At 35.6% G+C, this 21,726-nt stretch overlaps 1 protein-coding gene across 2 annotated transcripts in view; it reads left to right on the top strand.

Moving 5' to 3' along the window:
• The window catches only part of AHI1 (Abelson helper integration site 1), a 170,448-nt gene that overhangs the window by 32,181 nt on the left and 116,541 nt on the right, over positions 1-21,726 (top strand). For both annotated transcript variants that reach the window (XR_016511655.1, XM_090279880.1), the window contains exons 12-14: positions 327-445; positions 2,584-2,714; positions 3,973-4,113. Coding sequence is in view for 1 of the 2 variants with exons in the window: in XM_090279880.1 (XP_090136006.1) it covers positions 327-445; positions 2,584-2,714; positions 3,973-4,113 (391 nt within the window). In the remaining variant the exon portion in view is untranslated. The remainder of the gene's footprint in view (positions 1-326; positions 446-2,583; positions 2,715-3,972; positions 4,114-21,726) is intronic.

The following is a 21,726-nucleotide window of genomic DNA, read 5'->3' as shown; positions in this document are numbered from 1 at the left end:
ATGATAATAAACAGAAAATGCAATGTTCGAAGATATGTTTATAGGAAGTGCTCTTTGTTTGGGGATATACTACAAAGACACATACTAATGTGGTATTAAATAACAGCCAAAAAATATATTTCATCAGCTTTATTTTCAACCTTAAACTGAAATCACTGGGCATTCTTTTCAACAATTTTGAAGCATCCTGTGTAGTACAATTGAAAATTACATCTTAAAATTAATTTTCCTCTTTTGTACTCTAAAAGGGGCTTATCATTAGACAAACTTTACAGTGGTATTATTATATAGTTTTTGTTTGTTTATTTGTTTTTTTATCCTTTTAGGAGATTAAAGAGACTGAGTTTAAGGGGATTCCAATAAGTTATTTGGAGGTTCACCCCGATGGAAAGCGTCTGTTAATCCATACCAAAGATAGTACTTTGAGAATTATGGATCTCCGAATGTAAGTATATTTCACTGTTGACAGCTTAAGCACTCATAGAATAAGTAATGAATTAATTATATCTATAAAATGCAGCTGTGGTAGTGTCTGGAGGCATTTTTGAATGTTGCTTCTATATCTAGTGGATAGAGACCAGAGATACTGCTCAGCATCCTAGAGTTCATAAGATAGCCACCAACAACAAAAAATTATCTGGCCCAAAATGTGAATAGTTTTGAAGCTGGTATATAGTCAATTGCTTTTTATTTTCATAATTAAAAAAGCTTCTGTCATGGAATATCTTTTATCTCTGTGATATGGTATATAATGGTATATGGTTATAATATTATAACTAAATGAGAGGGCTTTTGAATAATTCATCCTCGTTTTTCTTTTTTTTTGTTTTATTTCTGAATAAGGCCAATGAAGGCAAATAATTTTAATGTAAAAGGCAGAAATAGAGTTCTGGAAAGTCAGCATGGACTTCTGGTGCGCTTTTGTTTTGGTGTTGAGTTCCACTAAAACAAGTGAGAGGAAGCTATTAGATTTCATTATTGGTTTTAGAAAGGCAAACATGGCAATCTCTATTAGTTTTCTGCAGTTCCCTTTTTAGGGATAACCATGCAGCCCTTAAATGTTTATGCAGAACTGTCCAAGACATTGGCATGGGTGCTGTGGGAGCATGATAAGCAGAGGTAGCTCCTCAGGAGTTTATAATGCAGTTGTACTGCCTCCAGAATAACACAAAGCGTTTAATTAGGTTAAATTGTGAAATCTTCTAGGACTGGAATCTGTGTATTCTTTTTCTCTATACATAGCAGCCATGCTATGCCTGGCAGACAACAAGTACTCTATATGTATTTTTAATGAATATAGGTATATAATATAAGGATTTTTTTTTCATGGCAAAAGAGGCGATAGCTATACAATGGTCTTTCTGTTAAAGGTTCTGTGGAGAGGCTGGCCTTCGTGCTCAATCTTAAAGAATGGATAGAATTTAGATAAGATGGAAGTGTGTTCAGTAGGGTGGAAAACGTGCAAAGCCTGGAATAACATTCAGAGGTGGGATAATATGTCATATTCTAGACAGACTGAGTTAGTCTGTATGAGCATAGGTTTCTTGATAAGGAAGAGGGGGTGGGGGGTGAAGACTAGGTCATATATATGGTGACCGGACTTTGGCTGGTGAGCACAAAATGGAATATACAAATGATCTGTTATGGAATTTTATGCTTGAAACTCATATAATGTTATTAACCAGTGTCACACCAATAAATTTAATAAAAATGAATAAAGCAGTGCAGAAAAATATACTAGTATACAAGATTGTTCATAGAAGTCATGTTCATGGTAGGGGAAAGCTGGAAACATTGTGTGTTGTTCAACCATAGAAAAAATTTTAAGATACATTTAGGTGATGGTATAACATATACCTATTAAAATGGTAATGCATAATCTATATATTCTGATATGGAGGACCATTACTTGTGATTTTTTGTTGACTGGAAACAGAGCAATGTATGTAATACCTCTCAGTAAACTAGGCATGATAAATAATAGTACCTAACTGGTGATTGCTGAGGGGAGGGGGGTAAAAGGGACTAAATGGTAATGGGGAAAAATACAGTAAAGATTAAATTAAAAACAAAACAAAATGGTGTAGCTATTTTTCATAAGCCAAAAAAGCCTAGAGGGTTGTGTATCATATTTGAGAGATGATTTAATAATATGTTCTTTTTAATATTTCTGCAAGGATCAAGTATGATTTTTTAAATTTATTACATGAAAAAATATAAAAATTCTGTCCATTTTTTAGTAATCAACTCAAATGCTACTTCCATAAAGTCTCTCTTCATAGCTAGAAAGAATTTTTCTTACCCAAATCTGCACAGTACTCTTTCTCCTCTCTTGCGGTACTTTCTACATCCGCTTTCTATTTTACATGGATACATCCCTTCTCTCGCCTACTAATTTGAAACTCCCTGAGCTGTAGCGCTCTCTTCTTTATTCTGCATCCATCATAGAATGTTTCCCACATAACATTTTCAAAAATTATTTGTTAAATGCAAATGAAGTATTTAAAAGTTTTTACACCAATATTTTATTAAAGTTTTTACCACAAAGATTTTGCATTTGTAAAATCTTTTTTTTGTTTATAGATTGGCAGCAAGGAAATTTGTAGGAGCAGCAAATTATCGGGAGAAGATTCATAGTACTTTGACGCCATGTGGGACTTTTCTCTTTGCTGGAAGTGAGGATGGCATAGTATATGTTTGGAACCCAGAAACAGGTAAATATTTCATTGATCTGCAAAAGAATTTTTTTTTAGTTTTTGAGGAAGTGTGAGAACTGTCATTTTTATGGAATAATTTTCAAGGAAATTCTGATTACAGGTTCTCGATTATGTTTTTAAGAATTAGAATGCTGACGATGGAAATCAGATGCAGTCTAAATTTATGTTAAATTTTCTTTCTTATTGTTTTGATATACCCACAGATTTTGAAGTTCACATTATAATTTAAGGTTAATTCTTTCCTTGTCCATAATGAGATACTGTGGATCTTAGAGAAATATTTAACGATGACTGAAATGTAAACTACAAATGTTACAATCTGAATTTAGACTATAACTAGGTATACAACTGGTGAAACATCTGCAATATATTTTCATTAGAAACATTCCTTCAAAGTTTTTGATGTGTGAAACTTAATAGCAATTTACCTGAATTACTATAATCTGATAAAATAAACTATTACATTGGGATGTTCATTTGTGCCTTATTGTCGTCTTTCAAAAAAAAAAGCTAAAACTACATTAATATTTTTAGCAATAAATTGAGAGAATTTTATAAAATTTACTGTATAATACCTTATGAACGGTATTTAATTACCTTTTGTTTATTCTCTTGGTCTTCCCTTTAGGCATTTTTGACTAGTCAGTTTACTTAGGTTTTTTTTTCTTACTGCATTTTGGTGCTTTAGCATCAATTCAAAAATGTTAAATCCCTTTCCCCTTCAATGAATGGATCTAGAGTTTTTGCTTTCTGAGTTCTGCTTTTCACACATTTCTTAGACCTCTACTGTAGGCCTCTTTAGTCATTAGCAATCATATATATTTTTAAAGCAGATGGTACCTCATACAGCATCTGGAAAATAATCAGTTTCCCACCAACCCTGCCCCACGCTGAGAGCTTCTTTAGCTTTGGAGCCCTGCAGCCCCCTGTTCTCTCTGGAGTTCTTTGCTAGTGGGCATTTGCTCAGCCCTGTCAGATCTCAGAGTCAAGTACCTCCCTAGTTCCAAACTCTGCCTTTGTTTTGTGCGTTGTAAACCTCATTGAAGAGTTTGGATTGAGAAAGAGGAGGGCCAACAGAATGAAAAATAAAGATCATAATTTTATACAGCAGTACTCAAATATTTATAAGTATTTGAGGTTTTCATGTAAATACCATGAGCTTCGTCATTACTTTCTATAAATATTTTTGATAAGTTGCAGGATAATCTTCTAATGAGAAATAACAGTACAAATTATTGAATGTCTTCTTATTTAGGAGAACAAGTAGCAATGTATTCTGACCTGCCATTCAAGTCACCCATTCGAGACATTTCTTATCATCCACTTGAAAATATGGTTGCATTTTGTGCGTTTGGACAGAACGAACCAATTCTTCTGTATATTTATGATTTCCATGGTAAGTCCACTTCTTGATAAGTAAATAATATTTAGAGTAACCTTTACATTTAGGTTGAACCAGGAATCACGAACTCTGTGAAAACTACCATTCTTTGTATTAACAAAGCTCTCTTGAACATATTGTAAGAGCCAAGCAGATAAAATAGATTATATTATAACATTTTATTTTTCCATAAGCACTATTATTCTGGAGTTTAAATATCAGCAAAAACATGTGTAATAGTTGTACCCTTACGTTGGAATCACAGAAAAGTAGTTATCACTTTCTTCATAAATCCATTTAAATAAACAAAATGCACCTAAAAATTATTTGGGAATGTTAACCAAATTTAAATGCTAAGTAACATTTAGGAATTATAGATCTTTAACATGTTCAGTTGAATATTGAGTTCATTTCTTATTCTGTGTTTTTTTTTTTCCTAAAGCACATAGTTTTAATAAGTTGTAGTTTTGAGAGTTTCTTAACGTGAAAAGAAGGCAAAAAACTAATATCAATGAAAGCAAGACCCAGAATTAGAAATCTAATGTCATTTTCTACTCTAAAATTACACTGTTCTATCATTCTGAGAAATAGGAAATAAAAACTGAATACATTTTTCAGGAATAATAAGGAGTTCTTAGAATATATGGATTTATGTCATTTTTTATATATTTCTTTAATCTCTGTCCTGATACTAGGATTTCATTGTTCTGTATTGTACTGATAGTGCTGTCAATCTCAAAGTTGCGATTCCTTTTTTTCATATATTAAAACCTTTATTCATTTCTTTGATTTTTTTAAGATGTCATGTATTATCATTCACTATTCTTGCTAAGCTAGGATAGCTTGTACACAATATCATAACTGCATAAATATACACATATGTATATATAGGCAACATTAATGTGGAAGTATTTGAACAAAGTGTTTTAAATTAATGAAATGAGAATGGTTAAGTTTATTGCATTAATACGGATTGAATTGGTTAATGGTTGTAATAAGTGCTAAGTTATTAAACAATTAAGTTCTGAATCTGAAGTTTTTAATCATAGTATGGATTTTACTATGTCTTCTCAGGCAAATTATATTAGAAGATAAAGTGTAAAATCGAGACTTATTTTAAAGAACTTTACAGAGAAGAAATAATGAATTTCTCTAATGTGTTCAAATTTACTGAACACTTACTAATGGTAGAATTGTTAAATGACACAATACCATTTACTATTACAAGCAAATATTAGCAAAAATAAACACTGCCTGATTATAGAAAAAGACAAATGGGTTTCTCAAGTCATTCACTGTCCAGATCTGGTGTCTAGTTAAAACATGTATCCTGAGACAGGTCTTCCTTTCTACCCCTAAATCTTCACATAAAGGCGAACAATTACACCTAAGGACTTTATGATTGGGACTGTTATATAGGAAACAGGCAGCACAGTTATTTCCTCAGACTCAGGAGGTTTCACAACAGGCTCCATTCAACTTCTAATTAGCTTTTTAGGCTTTTGAAATTTTCACTACAAATGCAAGTTCCACTCTTATCTGTTTTTTTTCTTCAGGGTTTTATTTTATTTTATTTTATTTTCATTAATAGAGGGATTTCATCATTAGATCAGCCCAGTCAGGTTTGTCTGTATGGTTTTCAAATAATAGGTTTTCAACTAAGAAGTTAATTTAGAAGCGTAAGTAGAAAGAGCAACATTTTAGGAGAGCAAAAACGTGGGTTTTAAGCTCAGTTCTGCTTCCCTTAGTGACCTTGCCTTCCTAAAGCTCCATTTTCTAGTAAATGGCACTACTACAACTGATACGTGTGCTACCTCAGAGTTATTTGTGAAGATAACATGAGATGGGCACTGTGAAAGTACTTTGCAAATTAATAAGCGCTAGATTAAAACAAAGAAAGTGAGATAAAATGGGTTGTTACCATGCTCATTCAACCAGTATACACGTGACTTTATGGAAACTTATGTTTTCGGATGCTGATAAGCATCTACATACGGAATAGAATTGAAAAAGGATTTTTTCCCTCTCATTCTTTCTTTTGACAGCCTTCTCATTTTATTTATTTTTTTTTAATGTGTTTTATTGATTATAATATTACATTTGTGCCAATTTCCCTTCCCTCTGCTCCCCTCAACCCGGTGGCCCCCCTCCCTCCAGTTGTCCCCCCCTTTTAGATCATGTCCATTAGTTGTGCATACAGTTCTTCTCAACCTCTGTCTGTCTATTCCATTCCCTCCTACCATGATCCTTAATTCCTATATCATCTCCCTCCCTCTCCCCATTCCCCCTCCCTGTTGACCTCCCCCCAATATGTTCCCCGTACCTATAGTTCTTTTTCCACTCTCGTTGCCTGTTTAGTTTTGCCTTTGTTTCAATTCCCTAGCTTCTGTTGTTTCTTGTGATGCAGTTTTCATTTTAGATTTCATTGTCTTGATCCTCCTTTTTCTAAACCAGTCCCTTTAACATCTCATATAACAGTGGTTTGGATCTAATGAACTCTTTCAGTTTTATTTTGTCCTGGAAACACTTTCTCTGTCCTTCTATTCTGAATGACAATTTCGCTGGATAGAGTATTCGTGGTTGTAGGTTTTGGATTTTCATTACTTTGAATATTTCTTGCCAGTCCCTTCTTGCCTGCAGGGTCTCCCTTGAGAAGTCAGCTGATAGTCTAATTGGGACCCCTTTGTACATAATTCTTTTCTTCTCTCTTGCTGCTTTTAAGATTCTCTCTTTATCTTTAATTTTTGACATTTTGATTATAATGTGTCTTGGAGTGGTTCTCCCTAGGTCCAGTTTTTTTGGAACTCTCTGTGCTTCCTGGACCTGTAAGTCTATTTCCTTCCCCAAGTCTGGGAAGTTCTCCTTTATTATATTTTCACTCAATTTTTCAAGTTCTAGTTCGTCTTCCTCGCTCTCTGGCAAACCAATGATTCTTATGTTGGGCCTTTTATAGCTGTCCCAGAGGTTTCTGATCCTCTCATCGTTGCTTCCCATTTCCTCTCGCTGCATTGGTTGACTGCTTGTTCCTTCTCCATATTCCAGTTTGTTGAAATGAACTCTGGATTTTTTTTCCTCACCATCTGTCTCATATGTGGTTTTGTTCCTTTCGTTATGAGTGTTTTTCACTTCTTTCTCATCTTTTTCCAGATCTTTTGTGAATTCTGTAAGCCACCTGATAACAATGGCCCAGAACTGAGCATCTGACAGGTTTCTTATCTGTTCATCTGTCAGGTTCTCCATCTGTTGCCTGGTGAGCTGTGCCACCGGGATTTCTATAGTTGTCTGCCTCATTTTGACAGATGCGTTTTGTTTTCTTGGGCCGGCTGTAGGGGGCAGTGCCTGTGTACTCGAAAAGACCCAGCGACCGGCGCCGTTCGGCAGCCTTTCTTGCTGTGCCGTGGTGCTTTGTCGTCACAATCCAGCGACCGGTGCCTGTCCACGACCTATTTCGCAGCCCTGTGGCGCTTTCTTTGGGGGCGGGGGTCCAAGATGGATTCACACAGTTATTCCGCTAGGAGACCAGGATCCGTCCTCCCGCCCCCCTGGGCCTCACTGTTCAAGGCGATGTGGTGGCTGCTTTCCCCAGCGTTGGGGTCGCGAGCTGCCGGGGGTTCGACTGCAGCCGGGATTGTTCTCCCCGCCGCTGTCCCTGGTGCGACCGCAAACAGCACCGCCCCCTTTCGCTCCCCCTACCTGCCCAAAGGGCACCGCTGGTTTATAACTTCATATGTTGGGCTTCCGTGTAGTTTTATTTTCTGGAATTTCTAGTTATCCTTTGTTTTGAAGTAGTTGTATTCCTCTCTAGTTGTAGAGGGAGACCTAGCGCGTCCGTCTAAGCCTCCATCTTGGCCGGAAGTCGACAGCCTTCTCATTTTAATTATTAGCGTGTGTACCTTTTTAGGTCAAATGTATTAGAAAATAAATGCATAAAGTTAAGGACATTATTTTATATCCACACTATCTTACCATGGAAGAGGAAGGAATTCTAAGTGTTTTAGAAATGATTGAATAATACAGATGAAATTAAAAGTGTTTTGTGCAATGTATTTAGAACACAATTTTTAATGCTCTAACACACCTTTACAAACATTTGAAAACTTAAAATGTTTTAAACACATTTTCCTAACTCTTTGCTGCTTATTTTTTAAAAGAGGAAGCTTAGAAAGAAGTTACATAATCTCAAAGTCCAAGATTAACACAGTTCTGGTGCATGTTATATATCCATAAGAAAATGAAAAGTTGTTCAGACTCTAAAATAATTTACTCATTAAATACAGGCCAGAGTCATCAGGTCAAATAGCCTTAAATATTGTATTGAAAATTATAATACTTATTTAGAGTTTGCGTTACGTTTTTATTTATTTATTTTTAATATAGGAATATTGTCCCAGACTTTCTTGTCTGAAAATAAAGTGTACATATAGCTTTACATAAATGTTTAACAGTACAGCATTTGAAAAATATAGGACAGTTACATGGTTTTTAAATCGTATTTATCAGAGCTGCTGATAAAGTTAGGTAATTTTCAAGGAAAATGGAGCAAGTTTAAAAAAAAAATAAGTTAAATAAGCTGCAAAGGAGACCACAATGGTAGCTAAATGTATCATCCATCTTTCAGTTCTAGCAAAATCTGTGAAGAGTCAGCAAGCATCTTTCTCTGTTAAACATATGTTCAGGTTGTGGTCTTTTGGGTCTTTCATTCTACTGACTTTTTGCTTTTTTTGGTAAGATATGTGATTTTTACTTTCAGAAGGCAGTTTTATTTGCCTGATGTTGAAGGGTTTAATCATCTAGTAATACAAAATTTAGTCACAGAGTACCACAGATAATGTACTTTAAGGATTCCCACAATAACAGAGGACTAGTCAGAGAAACGGCTTCTACTGAATTAAATTTACAAAGCTAGACTTTAGCAATAATGTTCTGTTATTAATCAATATTTATCTACCTCAATCTCTAGGATCTTGCACTACATTTAATCATAATCATAGCTAATACTTAACAAAGCACATTCCATATTCTTGGTACTGTATTAAGCACTTTACACATATCTAATCTGCACAATAATCTTATGAGATAGGTTCTATAATTACCCCATTGTACAGAAGCTGGGACTTGGATCCATACAGTCTGGACTTGTAGTCTATGATCTTATTTGCTACACTAAACTGCCCTTTTAGCAGATTTCCTGAAATAATAACTTTTGATTGCCTAATTAGCAAACCTTTTTATTTCCTACAATACCATTAACCCTGTGCTTCTCTGTGGAGTATATAATTTCTTTGTATCATCTATAGTTTGTAGGAAGCCGATATTTGTCTTTTATTACCAGTATAGTATCTAGTCTGAATACCGACACATGATGAATATACATGTAGTATTTTAAACAGGATCAAATTTGAGAAGTTCTCAGCATTATTTGATAATTTCAGGTAATAAGCCTAATTTTTCACTAGGTGGCAATATCTCCTCTGAATCAGTATTGACTCTGGAGTGCTTTTCAGTCATAATCTTAGGCAAGATAAATTTTATTGAGCACCTATAATGTTTCAGGTTGAACAGGGCTACGAAACCGAGGAATAACATTCAGATTATTGTGCTGTATTCCATTCTCTTGTGTTTCCTAAAGAGTTGATGAAACCTCTGGGAGAACTTTAGTTAAACTGAAAAGCAGTCTCTATCATTGATATTAAAATTATTTTATTTATAGAATTCATATTTATTAATGACAACCTATATAGTCATTGTCAATAGCTTTATTTTTCACATTGTGACATGCTTGACCAGAGTTTAGGGCAATGCATTCCTTTAGACTCCTATAAAATTTTTGTTATATAACTTATTCTTTGACCAAAAGTCCAGGGTATTTATAATGCCCTATGACTAACACAGTATCTGGTATGTTACTAATGTGCAATAAATGTTTGAAATAAGACTCACAAATTCTGTAAAATAGTATGTTTCCCTTAAATTTTATACAAATATAGAATGAGAGGTAGAATCAGTTAATAGATTAAGGGTTAATAATAATAGTGGTAGTAGTAGCTAACTTCTATCAAGGATTTACTATATGTCACCTACTATTAGGAACACTTAACATATATTATCTCACGCAGAACTCCCCAAATCCCATGAAGTAGATACTATTATTATCCTCATTTTGCAGATGATGAAACTGAGGTACAGGGAGAATGAAGTAATTTACCTAAGGCCGCACAGGTGGTGATCGATCAAGCTACCAGTCGATTCTATGCTGTGTGACCCCAGAGCCCAGGCTCTTGAACCATTAAGCTGTCTGCTACAGCTATTTACATAATCTTTGCATTTCCCGTATTATGGAGTAACTTAAATTAAGAATGTAGGCAAATATTCCTCTGGTAAAATGTGTTGTTTGTTTTAAATTTTAATATTTAGGAGAACTCTTTAAGTTTAAGAGGAACATTGCTTGTCTAGTATTATTATTAATAGCTTACTCCTTTATAAAGTTGCAAGGTAATTATAATGCCTTAAACCATTCTCAATGTAATTCAAAATACAGTTTTTTTTATTATGTAGCAGTAAGTTTTAATGTAACTACTTTTACAATATTTCTTTGCAGTAAGATAATATCTAGTTGAAATAAATTTTATATCCATAGTTTATGTGTAATTTAATGATATTTTTGAAGTCCTAATGATAAATAATTGGCAAGTAAACTCAGATATTATAATCTTCATACTCGTGTAAGATTATGCAATAACAAAAGTAACTGATTATAGGTCAGAATCTTGAGTATCTATTATTAGCCTAGTAGGATAAATTAAAATATAATATGCCACATTTTAAGACATGCTGAAACTACCTATTTCTTGGCTATATCATGAAACATCTATTTTAATATTCTTCACTAATGGGTACTTTGATTTGAAAGCTTATGTCATTTAAGAATTCAAGACAGGGAATGCTTAGTCAGCTTAATGTCATTGAGCATAAACCAGAATCCCAAATTCTTCATCCAGGCGTTGGTGCTTTTTAAAATGCACCAAGTGCTGGCTGGTTAGCTCAGTTGGTTAGAGCATCATCCCAATACACCAAGGTTGTGGGTTCAATCCCCAGTCAGGGCACATACAAGAATCAACCAACGAATACATAAACAAGTGGAACAATCGATGTCTCTCTCTCTCTCTCTCTTCCCCCTTATCTCCCTCCTCTTCCCTCCCTCCTTTCCTCTCTCTCTAAAATCAATCAATCAATAATTAAAAAAAAAAACAAAAAACAAAACGTAAAGTGTACCAAGAAAGAACAGTGTGGTACAAAATAAACAACAGTGTAGTGGGAAAAGCCCGAGTAGGAGTTAAAAGAGCATTGGAGTTCTAGACAAAATGCCATCACTTTCTGTTTGATTATGGTCAAATAATCTAATGTTTCTGCACCTGTTTTTTCACCTGTAAAATTTTAAATAATACCTTTTCTATTTGATCTCCATGTTTTGTCAAAGGATAAAATGAAACATAAAGCAAAATGAAGCCAAGGTGCAGTCGAGAAATTCTATTTTCTGTAGCAATAGATGCATTACACACTTTCAGTGGGTTAGCATGAGGTGTGATAATGAGTTGGTAATGGACTAGGAAATCAACAAAAGGACAATAGCATGTACATATGGAATTTGGAAATTATTTACTATATTTTGGTGTTCAACTAATGGATTTGCCAAACGATGGTAGTTACTATCCCATTTGGCTGGCTATGAGACATGAATCTGTTACACTTTCTTGTATAGCTTCTTGAACAGATTTTTAGTAACACTTATTATTTCTACTTGACATGTAAAATGTGTCAAAGAAATACAGGATTACTAACAGACCCTGAAATACACCCAAGCTACTAGAATTTTCGATCTTCCAGTCAGGGCACATCAGAGAAGGAAAACTCTGACTCCAAAAAACCTCCGCTGCCTTGCGGCATACCTCTTCAGGGGAAAGGCTAAGGGAGTAAACCCCGACAGAAAATCCGGAGCCGGAGTCCCTAAGGCGGTTCGACGTTGTAGTCAACACCGGCAACTCCTGCGGCGCACCTGAAGCCAAGCTGTATTGACTCCGTCTTTCCCTTGGATCCTTCAGCTGCGAAGAGAGGGGGGGGTCTGCTGCATGGGCAACAGCAGACCCTCCATATCACCCTGCCCAGGCTCTGTAGCTTCAGCTTCACTGGAGAGGACACTCCAGTGTCATCACAAGATGTCGATTCAACACGGGAGGAGACAGATACCGTGTCACTCCCGAGTCGGACTGCACAGCCATTCTCGGCGGTGCAGATAGACTCTTAAGAAGCTACACCATCGTCTCTCGAGACGGACGGCTGCCGACGACGACTAGAATTTAAGTTTTACTTAGTAGAACTTCTAGGATTCATCTGAATAGTGTTTTAAGATTAGATGAAACACATCAGGCCCAGTAAAATACAATAAAAAACATTAAAAACCCTTGACCATTCTTGTTTTAATCCATTTGGAGGGCTTATGAACAACAGAATTTTACTTATTGTGGTTCTGAAGGCTGGGAAGTCCAAGACCGAGGCGCCCCCAGATTCTGTGTCCAGTGAGAGTCTGCTTTCATAGACAGCACCTTTTAGCTGTGACCTCGCATGGTGGAAAGGGCACAGGAGCTCTCTGGGCGTCTTTTAAGGGCACTGATCCCATTCATGAGGGCTCTGCTGTCATGGTCTGATCACCTCCTAAGGGATTCGCCTCCTCGGTGGTTAGGATTTCAACATTGGAATTCTAGGGGGGCACAGACATTTAGACAACCGAAACTCTCTCCGCAGAGCAAATGTTACAGGAGGAGAAGGAGGGTGTGGCATAACTGCTGAACGCTGGGAAACTAGGGAAGTAGACCTTCCAGCCTACATTAATCATATTGTAATGAGAAATAGAATAACTTATAAGCTGGGGAATTAGATATCCAGTAAGATGACTGTACGGAGTAGTAGGGCTGTACGTAATAACAGGTCTTCAACATAGGAACTAAATGTGGAACTAAAAGGAGATCTTAGAAGGATATGTTGTGTCTTTAGTTGTACTTTATTATAAAGTCAATAATATAAAGATATTAATAATAAGCCTTGGATTCAATCCAAATGCAGAGAGCACTGTATTAAAACTACCTTATTTCCTCCATTCTGCCTCCCTATAAAGATTTTTTTTTAAATCCCCAGGAAACAACATTATTTTTTATAATTGTTTAAGTCCAGAAGATACACAGAACTTAATATAAATCAAAGGGCTGTCAATTCTGAAAACATTTTAAGAGTTATTTTTAATTCTTAAAAATGTAGACTCCCAAGTTATGGCTAATGGAGGTAATTTTAGAAGTATTTTGATTGATAAAACATTCTTTTAAGCAAATGTAGCTGCCACCTCTGTGTTCTCAGCACCCTGTCCATTTCTCTGCAATGCTGCTAAGCACATGGCAGTAATTTCTTAATGACCTCCAAAAGATTCAGACCCCAAGAGGGGGTTGATATCCTTGTATTATGTTCTCAGAATCTGCTGTGACGTATTCCTCAAAAATGGGTATGGGACTGTTAAAATTGTGAATTTTAAACGTATCAGGACAGATCAGAGCTAAGTTTTAAGTGTACAAAGTTAAGATAGCACGAAGAAGAGAAAATGAAGAAATACAGTTATTTAGCTGCAACATCATACTCCAGTCATGGCCTATGTAAAAGTGTTTTAGAAACCTTTGGAATGTTAGGTGCATAGAGCTTGAAGGAATTTCAGAAATCATCTCTTATAACCTATGTTTACAATGAAGTAATCTATGAGTTTATACAAATAGGTGAATAATTTTTTTAAGGTTAAGGAGAGGAAGAAGGAAAGAACAGATGCAAGCAGCCTTTCTGTTCCTAGTATCTGAGAAACTAGGTCTTTGTGAATATTTCTGCTGATTTTTTTATGGCTGTCTTCACAGAACAAGAGGTGCTGAACATGAAGTAGGCCATTAATTTGACTCCTTTAAATTCAGTAATACTTAGAAAATACAGTTTGGCCAAAATAATAAGGAAATTACCAAAATCCTGCTATCCTGTTTAACTGCTGCTTCTATCTGTGCATATGCTTCTATGCATGCCCTCTGACTCAGAGCTTAAAGTGAAATCATGGCTAATATGCATGTGGCAAATGCAAAAACATACGGTGATAGAAAATGCTGTTAAATAGTGAAACTAAGCTTTACTTTCCATTCATAGCAGCAAAAATCAATGAAATGTCAAAAGGACAATTTTGAAAAGCAAATAAGGCAAATATCATGGAACATGATTTTCGTGTGTTGGTTTATTCATCCCTGATGTGTCTACTAATGTCAAACCTTCTGAATTCCAATCCGCAGGTCACTTCTATATCTTTAACGTTTCTCTTGTTCTGTAAACTACCTTTGAATATTTGAGAATAAAATAAACCTTCTGAGTGTTCTGAAAAGAAGTCCAAAATATGTACAGAAAAATAGTAGTCAAACCCACAAAAATCTTAAGTGTAGTAACAACTGCACTTCCATCTAAGAACCGTGATTGGTGTTAAGGGCTGTGCCTCACTGAAAAGGTGATTGTGAGCAGGTCTTCGCCCTCAATAATGGTTCCTAGTACTTACTACCCATCGAGGCGGGAGAACACTCATTATTGGCCTAGTCTTCATTTAGAGTGTGAAGGAAGTAGTACATGAACATAAAGAACAAAGACCTAACTTCTTTTATATGTGCTGTCTCAGATTCATGGTTGGTGAAACCAAGGTTTAAAATTAAAAAATAATAATTTAAAAATCACCCTTCTATATATTGTATTTATTGTTTTATAAGTATTTTTCTTCCAATGAATAATACATTATGAACTATTTTCCATCATGATAATTGTATTTTTATACATAATTTTAGTGGCTGAATTTCTTTTCATTAAATGAATGTCATGATTTATTTAAACAGCTATTGTTGCACAATTCTGCTATTACATGTTTTTTAATATTTTTAAAAATACTTCAGTACACACCTGGCTACCCTTATTGAATCTATTCCATAGGAAAAGATATTGAGGTATACTGGGTAAATTGAACATGTTTAAAAAAAACATTACTTTCTGATTTGCATATTTTTCTTACTAATTCCTTCTCTAATTATTAGTGAGCTTGAATATATTTTTTATTGGTTATATAATTCTTTTGTGAATTTTCTGTAATCATCCTTTAACCATTTTTCTGTTGGATTATTCATTTTTAATTGATTTTATGGGGACTCTGCATATTAAGAATATTAACACATATTGCCCTGGTTGGTGTTGCTCAGTGGATTGAGCACTGGCCTGTGAACCAAAGGGTCGCTGGTTCGATTCCCAGTCAGGGCACATGCCTGGGTTGCAGGCCAGGTCCCCAGTTGGGGACACAGTAGAGGCAGCCACACATTGATGTTTCTCTCCCTCACTTTCTCCCTCCCTCCCCCTCTCTCTAAAAATAAAATTTAAAAATATTTTAAAAAGGATATTAACATATTTGATCACTAGTTCATCATTTGCTTTTATTGTGAGCAGCTTTTATGACATATGATTGACATACAATGAAGCACATACATTTGCATGTATTTAAAATGCATATCCTGGTAAGTCTAGATATATTTATACACTTGTGAGATCAAACAGACAATGAAAACATATTCATCAGCTCCAAAAGTTACTTTCTGATCTCTTCCTATTTCTCCCTTCCATCAGGCAATCACTATGAATTAGTGTGCATTTTCTAGAATTATGTATAAGTGAAACAATACATGCCATGTATTATTTTTTTAATCTGACTTCTTTCACTCATAATTACCTTGAGATTCATCTATGTTTAGAGTTTATCAATAGTTCAACCTTTTTATTTCTGAGTCTTGTTTCATTATATGGATCTGTCTTTGTTTATCCATTTACCTGTTGATGGGCACTTGGGTTGTGTCCAGTTTCAGCCTATCATAAATAACGCTGCTGTGAATATATTCATGTACAAGTCTTTGTATGGACATATGCCTTCATTTTTCTTGAATAAATTTTTAAGAGTAGAAGGGCTGGATCCTAGTGTAGATGTATGTTTAACTTTTAAGATGCTGCCAAACTCTTCTAAAGTCGTCATACCTTTTAACATTCCCATCAGTAGTGTATAAATATTTCAGTATCTCCATATTCTTGCTAAATTCAAAATGGGCAGTCTTTTTAATTTTAGCCATTATGATAGGTGTGCCATGCTATTTCATTGTGGTTTAAATTCGCTTATCCTTAATGACTAATGATGTTGAGTTCCTTTTCACATGTTTATTTGCCATCCATTTATCTTTTGAGGTGATGTGTCTGTTCAAATCTTTGCCCATTTTAAAACTTGACTTGTTTTGTGATTATTGATTTTTGAGAGTTAGGTTTTCTATATAGGATTGATGCTGATTTGCAGATATTACAACCAGTCTTTGTCTTGTCTTCTAATTGTACCAACAATTTTGAAGAACAAATATTTCAAATTTTGCTTAAGCTCAAAATTACCAATTTTTTCTTTTATAGATTCTGATATTATATCTAAGAAATACTTGGCTAATCGAGGCTCACAGAAATATTCTCCTTTGTTTCCTTCTATAAGTTTTATGGTTTTAGGTTTTACATTTAGATCTGTTATTCATTTTGAGTTCCTTTTTGTACATGGTGTAAGTATGGATGAATAGATTCTCTCACATATGAATATCCAATTGTTCCAGCATTCTTTGTTGAAAACACTGTGCTTTCTTTCCCAAAATTGCCTTTACCCATTGTCCATAAATGGAGTCTATTCTGTTCTCTTGATTTATTTGTTTGTCTTTAGGTCAATCACAAAATATCTTGATTACTATAGCTTTATAATAAGACTTGAAGTCAGGTTGTTTAAGTCCCCTTTGTTTTTATTTTTATTTTCTTTACATTAAACTTATTGGGGTGACATTGGTTAACAAAATTATACAGATTTCAAGTACATAATTCTACAGTACATCACCTATATAGTGTATTGTGTATTTACTCCCCCAAGTTAAGTCTCCGTCCATCACCACCTCACCACCTTCCCCGCTTGGCAGTCACCACACTGTTGCCCGGGTCCATGAGTTCTTTCTCTCTCTCTCTCTTTTTTTTTTTTTCCTTTTTATGCTTCATCCCTCTAGCCTCCCCTACCCACAGTCTCTCCCTTCTGACAGCTGTCAGCCTGCTTGTTATCTGTGAGTCTGTCTCTGTTTTGCTTGCTACTTCATTTTGTTCATTAACTTCCATGTATGAGTGAAATCATATGGTGCTTGTCTTTGTCTGACTGGTTTATTTCACTTAGTATGATGTGCTCCAGGTCCATCCATGTTGTTGCAAAGGGTAACATTTCCCTCTTTTTTACTGGTGAGCAGTATTTCATTGTGTAAACGTCCCATAGTTGTTTTATCCACTCATCTACTGATGAACATTTGGGTGACTTTCAAATCTTGGATATTGTTGTAAATAATGCTGCAATGAACACATATTCTTTTAAATTAGTGTTTTGGGTTTCTTCATATAAATTCCCAGAAGTGGAATCACTGGGTCATAAGGCAATTCTATTTTTAATTTTTTGAGGTAACTCCATACTGCTTTTCAGAGTGGCTGCACCGATCTGCATTCCCACCAATGCAAAAGGGTTCCCCTTTCTCCACATCAAAATTTGTTGTTTGTTGATTTATTGATGATAGCCATTTTGATTTGTGTGAGGTGATATCATACTGTGGTTTTAATTAGCATTTATCTGGTTATTAATGACGTTAAGTGTCTTTTCATATGTCTTTTGGTCAACTGTATATCCTCTGGAGAAGTGTCTATTCAGGTCCCTTGTCCATTTTTTAATTGGATTGTTTTTTTTTTCCTTTTGTTTTTTGGTGTTGAGTTTTGTAAGTTCTTTATAAATTTTGGATATTAAGCCATTTTCAGATATATATGCAAATATGTTCTCCCATTCAGTGGGTTCTTTTCATTTCATTTATGGTTTCCTTTGCTGTACAAAAACTCTTTAGTTTGATGTAGTCCCATTTGTTTATTTTTTCTGTTTCCCTATCCCGAGAAGATATATCAGAAAAAAAATATTGCTACAAGAAATGTTTGAGATTTTATTGCTTATGTTTTCTAGGATTTTTATGGTCTTGAGCCTAACATTTAAGTCTTTAATCCATTTTGAGTTTATTCTTGTATATGGTGTAAGAAGGTAGTCTAGTTTCATTTTTTTTTGCGCATAACTGTTCAATATTCCCAAGAACATTTCTTGAATAGACTATCTTTACCCCATTGTATGTTTATTGATGTTATAGCAAGAGGAAGGGAAACAGGGAGGGAGAGGGAAACGTCAATGTGAGAGAGAAACATTGATCAGTTGCCCCTCATACATGCCCCAACCAGGGACTGACTCAACAACCTAGGTGTGTGCCTGACTGGGAATCAAACCCACAACCTTTTGTTGTCTGAGACGACACTCCAACTAACTGAGCCACTTGGCCAGGGCTTGTTTTTTGTTTTGTTTTTTTCATTTTTATTAATGAAGACTTTTAATTTTAAATGTTCAGGTAGCAAAATTTGCCTATATTTAATGTTGATTATTCTTAATGTTTTCTGATTCAGGCAATTATTTGATAGCTAATCTGATCAATGTTATGGATCTGATTTCCAGAAACACTTACAAACATTCATATTTCTGTATGTAACTTCAGTAGACTATAGAATCTTTGAAGGCTCTTCTGTTGATTCTATATTGCGAATCTTTGTTTTATTTTCATGTCATGTTTAGAAATGCCTTCCATTAAAAATTATATAATTAAGGAAATAATTTTTAAATGGTTACTATATTTTTCCTTCTTTGTATATACAGAAGGACATTCAATATTTTCCAAATTCACTTATTTTAAATGATCAGTGAGATAATATATTTTGAAGTATCCTAAAAACCATAAAGTGCATTACAGATGGTATGTCTTCATTGTCATCATCATCATCATCAATAGCATTCATCCTTTGAGTACTCTATTCCACTCTAGGGAATTAAATCCAAAGAAATGATTATTTAAGAAACAAATTGAATTATGAAGGACTTACACATGATCTGTAATGAGGGAAAGTAGAAGACATTGTAACTCTTGAATAATAGAAGAATGCATAAGTAAATTATGGTGCTTCATTGGATGTGATATTGTAAAGCTTTTAAAAATGATCATTCCATTGCTGTGTAAATATGAAAGGTGTTTGCATTTAAATTTTAAAATGTTAAATTACATTTATATTATGATACATAAAATGTATATATGTATAAAGATTAAGAGGGGTTTTCACCTTTTTGTTTTAGGGAGATGGATTCATGAATAAGTATTTTTATTTTCTTCACATTTTTAGATTAATTATGCCTTTGTTTTTTTATATTATTTTTTCTATAAACATATATGGTATTTTTTGCCCCATAAAATCCACTTTTTTCTCCCCAAAAGTGGGGGGGAAAATGTCTGTGCGTCTTGTGGAGCAAATATTGCATCACAGATCGTGATGTATATTACCTGATCTGTCAGCGGTGGTGACAGCTATTAGAAGAGGACGTGGTGGGCCCACACGAAATCCCTGGGGATGCTTATATGTCCCACTTTACTACTGTATCTCAGGGTGTCTGGTCAGTATGAAGATAGCAAAGAAAGTGATATCAGTGATTGTGAGCAACTGAGCTTCATAAATTCTGACACTACCGATGATGAGTTCTTGGGGTTCCCAGAAAACTAGAAGAGTACTTGAACCTTAAAGTCTCCTCATTTTTTTAAATATGCTTTATTGATTATGCTGTTACAGTTGTCCCAATTTCTTTTCCCTTTGTTCCCCTCCACCCAGTGACCTCCACTCCCTCCAGTTGTCCCCCCCCTTAGTCCATGCCCATTGGTTGTGCATAAAGTTCTTCTCAACATCTTTCTGTCTACTCCACTCCCTCCTACTATGCTTCTTAATTCCTGTACCATCTCCCTTCCTTTCCCCCCTTCTCCCTCCCCACTGATCTCCCCCCAATATGTTCCCCATACCTATAATTCTTTTCACACTCTCATTACCTACTTAGTTTGCCTTTGTTTTGGTTCCCTAGCTTCTGCTGTTGGTTATTGTGATACAGTTTTCATTTTAATGTTCATAGTTTTGATCCTCCTTCTCCTAAACAAGTCCCTTTAACATTTCATATAACAGCGGTTTGGATCTGATGAACTTATTCAGTTTTACTTTGTCCTGGAAGCACTTTCTCTGCCTTTCTATTCTGAATAACAGCTTCGCTGGATAGAGTAATCATGGTTGTAGGTTTTTGCTTTTCATTCCTTTGAATATTTCTTGCCAGTCCCTTCTTGCCTGCAGAATTTCTTTTTAGAAATCAGCTGATAGTCTTAGTGGGATCCCTTTGTACGTAATTCTCTTCTTCTCTTTTGCTGCTTCTAAGAGTCTCTCTTTATCCTTAATTTTTGACATTTTGATTATAATGTGTCTTGGTGTGGTTCTCCCTGGGTCCAGTTTTTTTGGAACTGTCTGTGCTTCCTGGACCTGTAAGAGTTATTTTCTTCCCCAAGTTAGGAAAGTTCTGCTTCATTATTTTTTCACATAATTTTTCAATTTCTAGTTCTTCTTCACCTTCTGGCAACCCTATGATTCGGATGTTGGCCCACTTATAGCTGTCCCATAGGTTTCTGAGCCTCTCCTCATTTTCCTCACTTTTTGTTTCCTCTTTCTGCACTGGTTGACTGTTTGTTCCTTCCCTATGTTCTGATTTGTTGATTTGATCCCTGGTTTTCTTTCCCTCACCACTAGTTTCGTATGTGTTTTTGTTCATTTCAGCAGGACTAGCCTTCATTCCTCCCCCTTCTTGTTTGAGATCTGCTGTTAGGTCTGTAAACATTTTTGTAACCAAAGCTCTGAACTGTGCCTCAAAGATTTCCTATCTGCTCCTTCGTTAGATTAGAAATTTGCTGTCTGGTCTGCTGCGTCACCGGGATCTCTATCATGATCTGTGCCATCCTGACAGTTTTGTGTTTACCTTTGCTTCCTGGGCAGGGTTGTCACACCTCCTACACTATAGGGGGCAGAGCCCTGTGCACTCATCACAACCAGGCGACCCTTCTCACCACACTGTGGCATTTTCTGTGGGGGTGGGGGTCCAAGATGGATTCCTGCCATTCACTCTCCTCTGAGAGACCAGGAACCTCCTCCTCCATCTCCACCCCTCCAGGCCTCACAGTCCAAGGCAATGGGAGTCTGCCTTCCTTAGCATTGGAATCGCAATCTGACGAGTCTGGTCTGCAGCCGAAGGTGCTCACCAGGTGCTTCTCGCCTCCCCTTAAATATGGGTGTCTGTGCTTATCACCATCCCACTGCCATCGCCACTGCTGCTGCCACCGGCATAGTTTGACCTCCACCCTGGCTTCATCCCTCCCACCCATCCGATGAGCACCCCTTCCTTATAACTTCAGATGTTGGACTTCCATTTATTTTCTGGAACTTCTGGTTATTTCTGATTTTGCGGTAGCTGTATTCTGTCCTAGTTGCAGAGGGAGACGGAGCGTGTCAGTCTAGGCCTCCATCTTGGCTGGAAGTCTCTCATTTGTTAATGAC

The sequence above is a fragment of the Furipterus horrens genome, unplaced genomic scaffold, assembly GCF_987537825.1.
Source record: "Furipterus horrens unplaced genomic scaffold, mFurHor1.1.pri manual_scaffold_6, whole genome shotgun sequence".
In the NCBI taxonomy this organism is placed as follows: Eukaryota; Metazoa; Chordata; class Mammalia; order Chiroptera; family Furipteridae; genus Furipterus; species Furipterus horrens.
The sequence above is the reverse complement of the archived record's forward strand: the minus strand, read 5'-3'. Positions and strand labels throughout refer to the sequence as shown.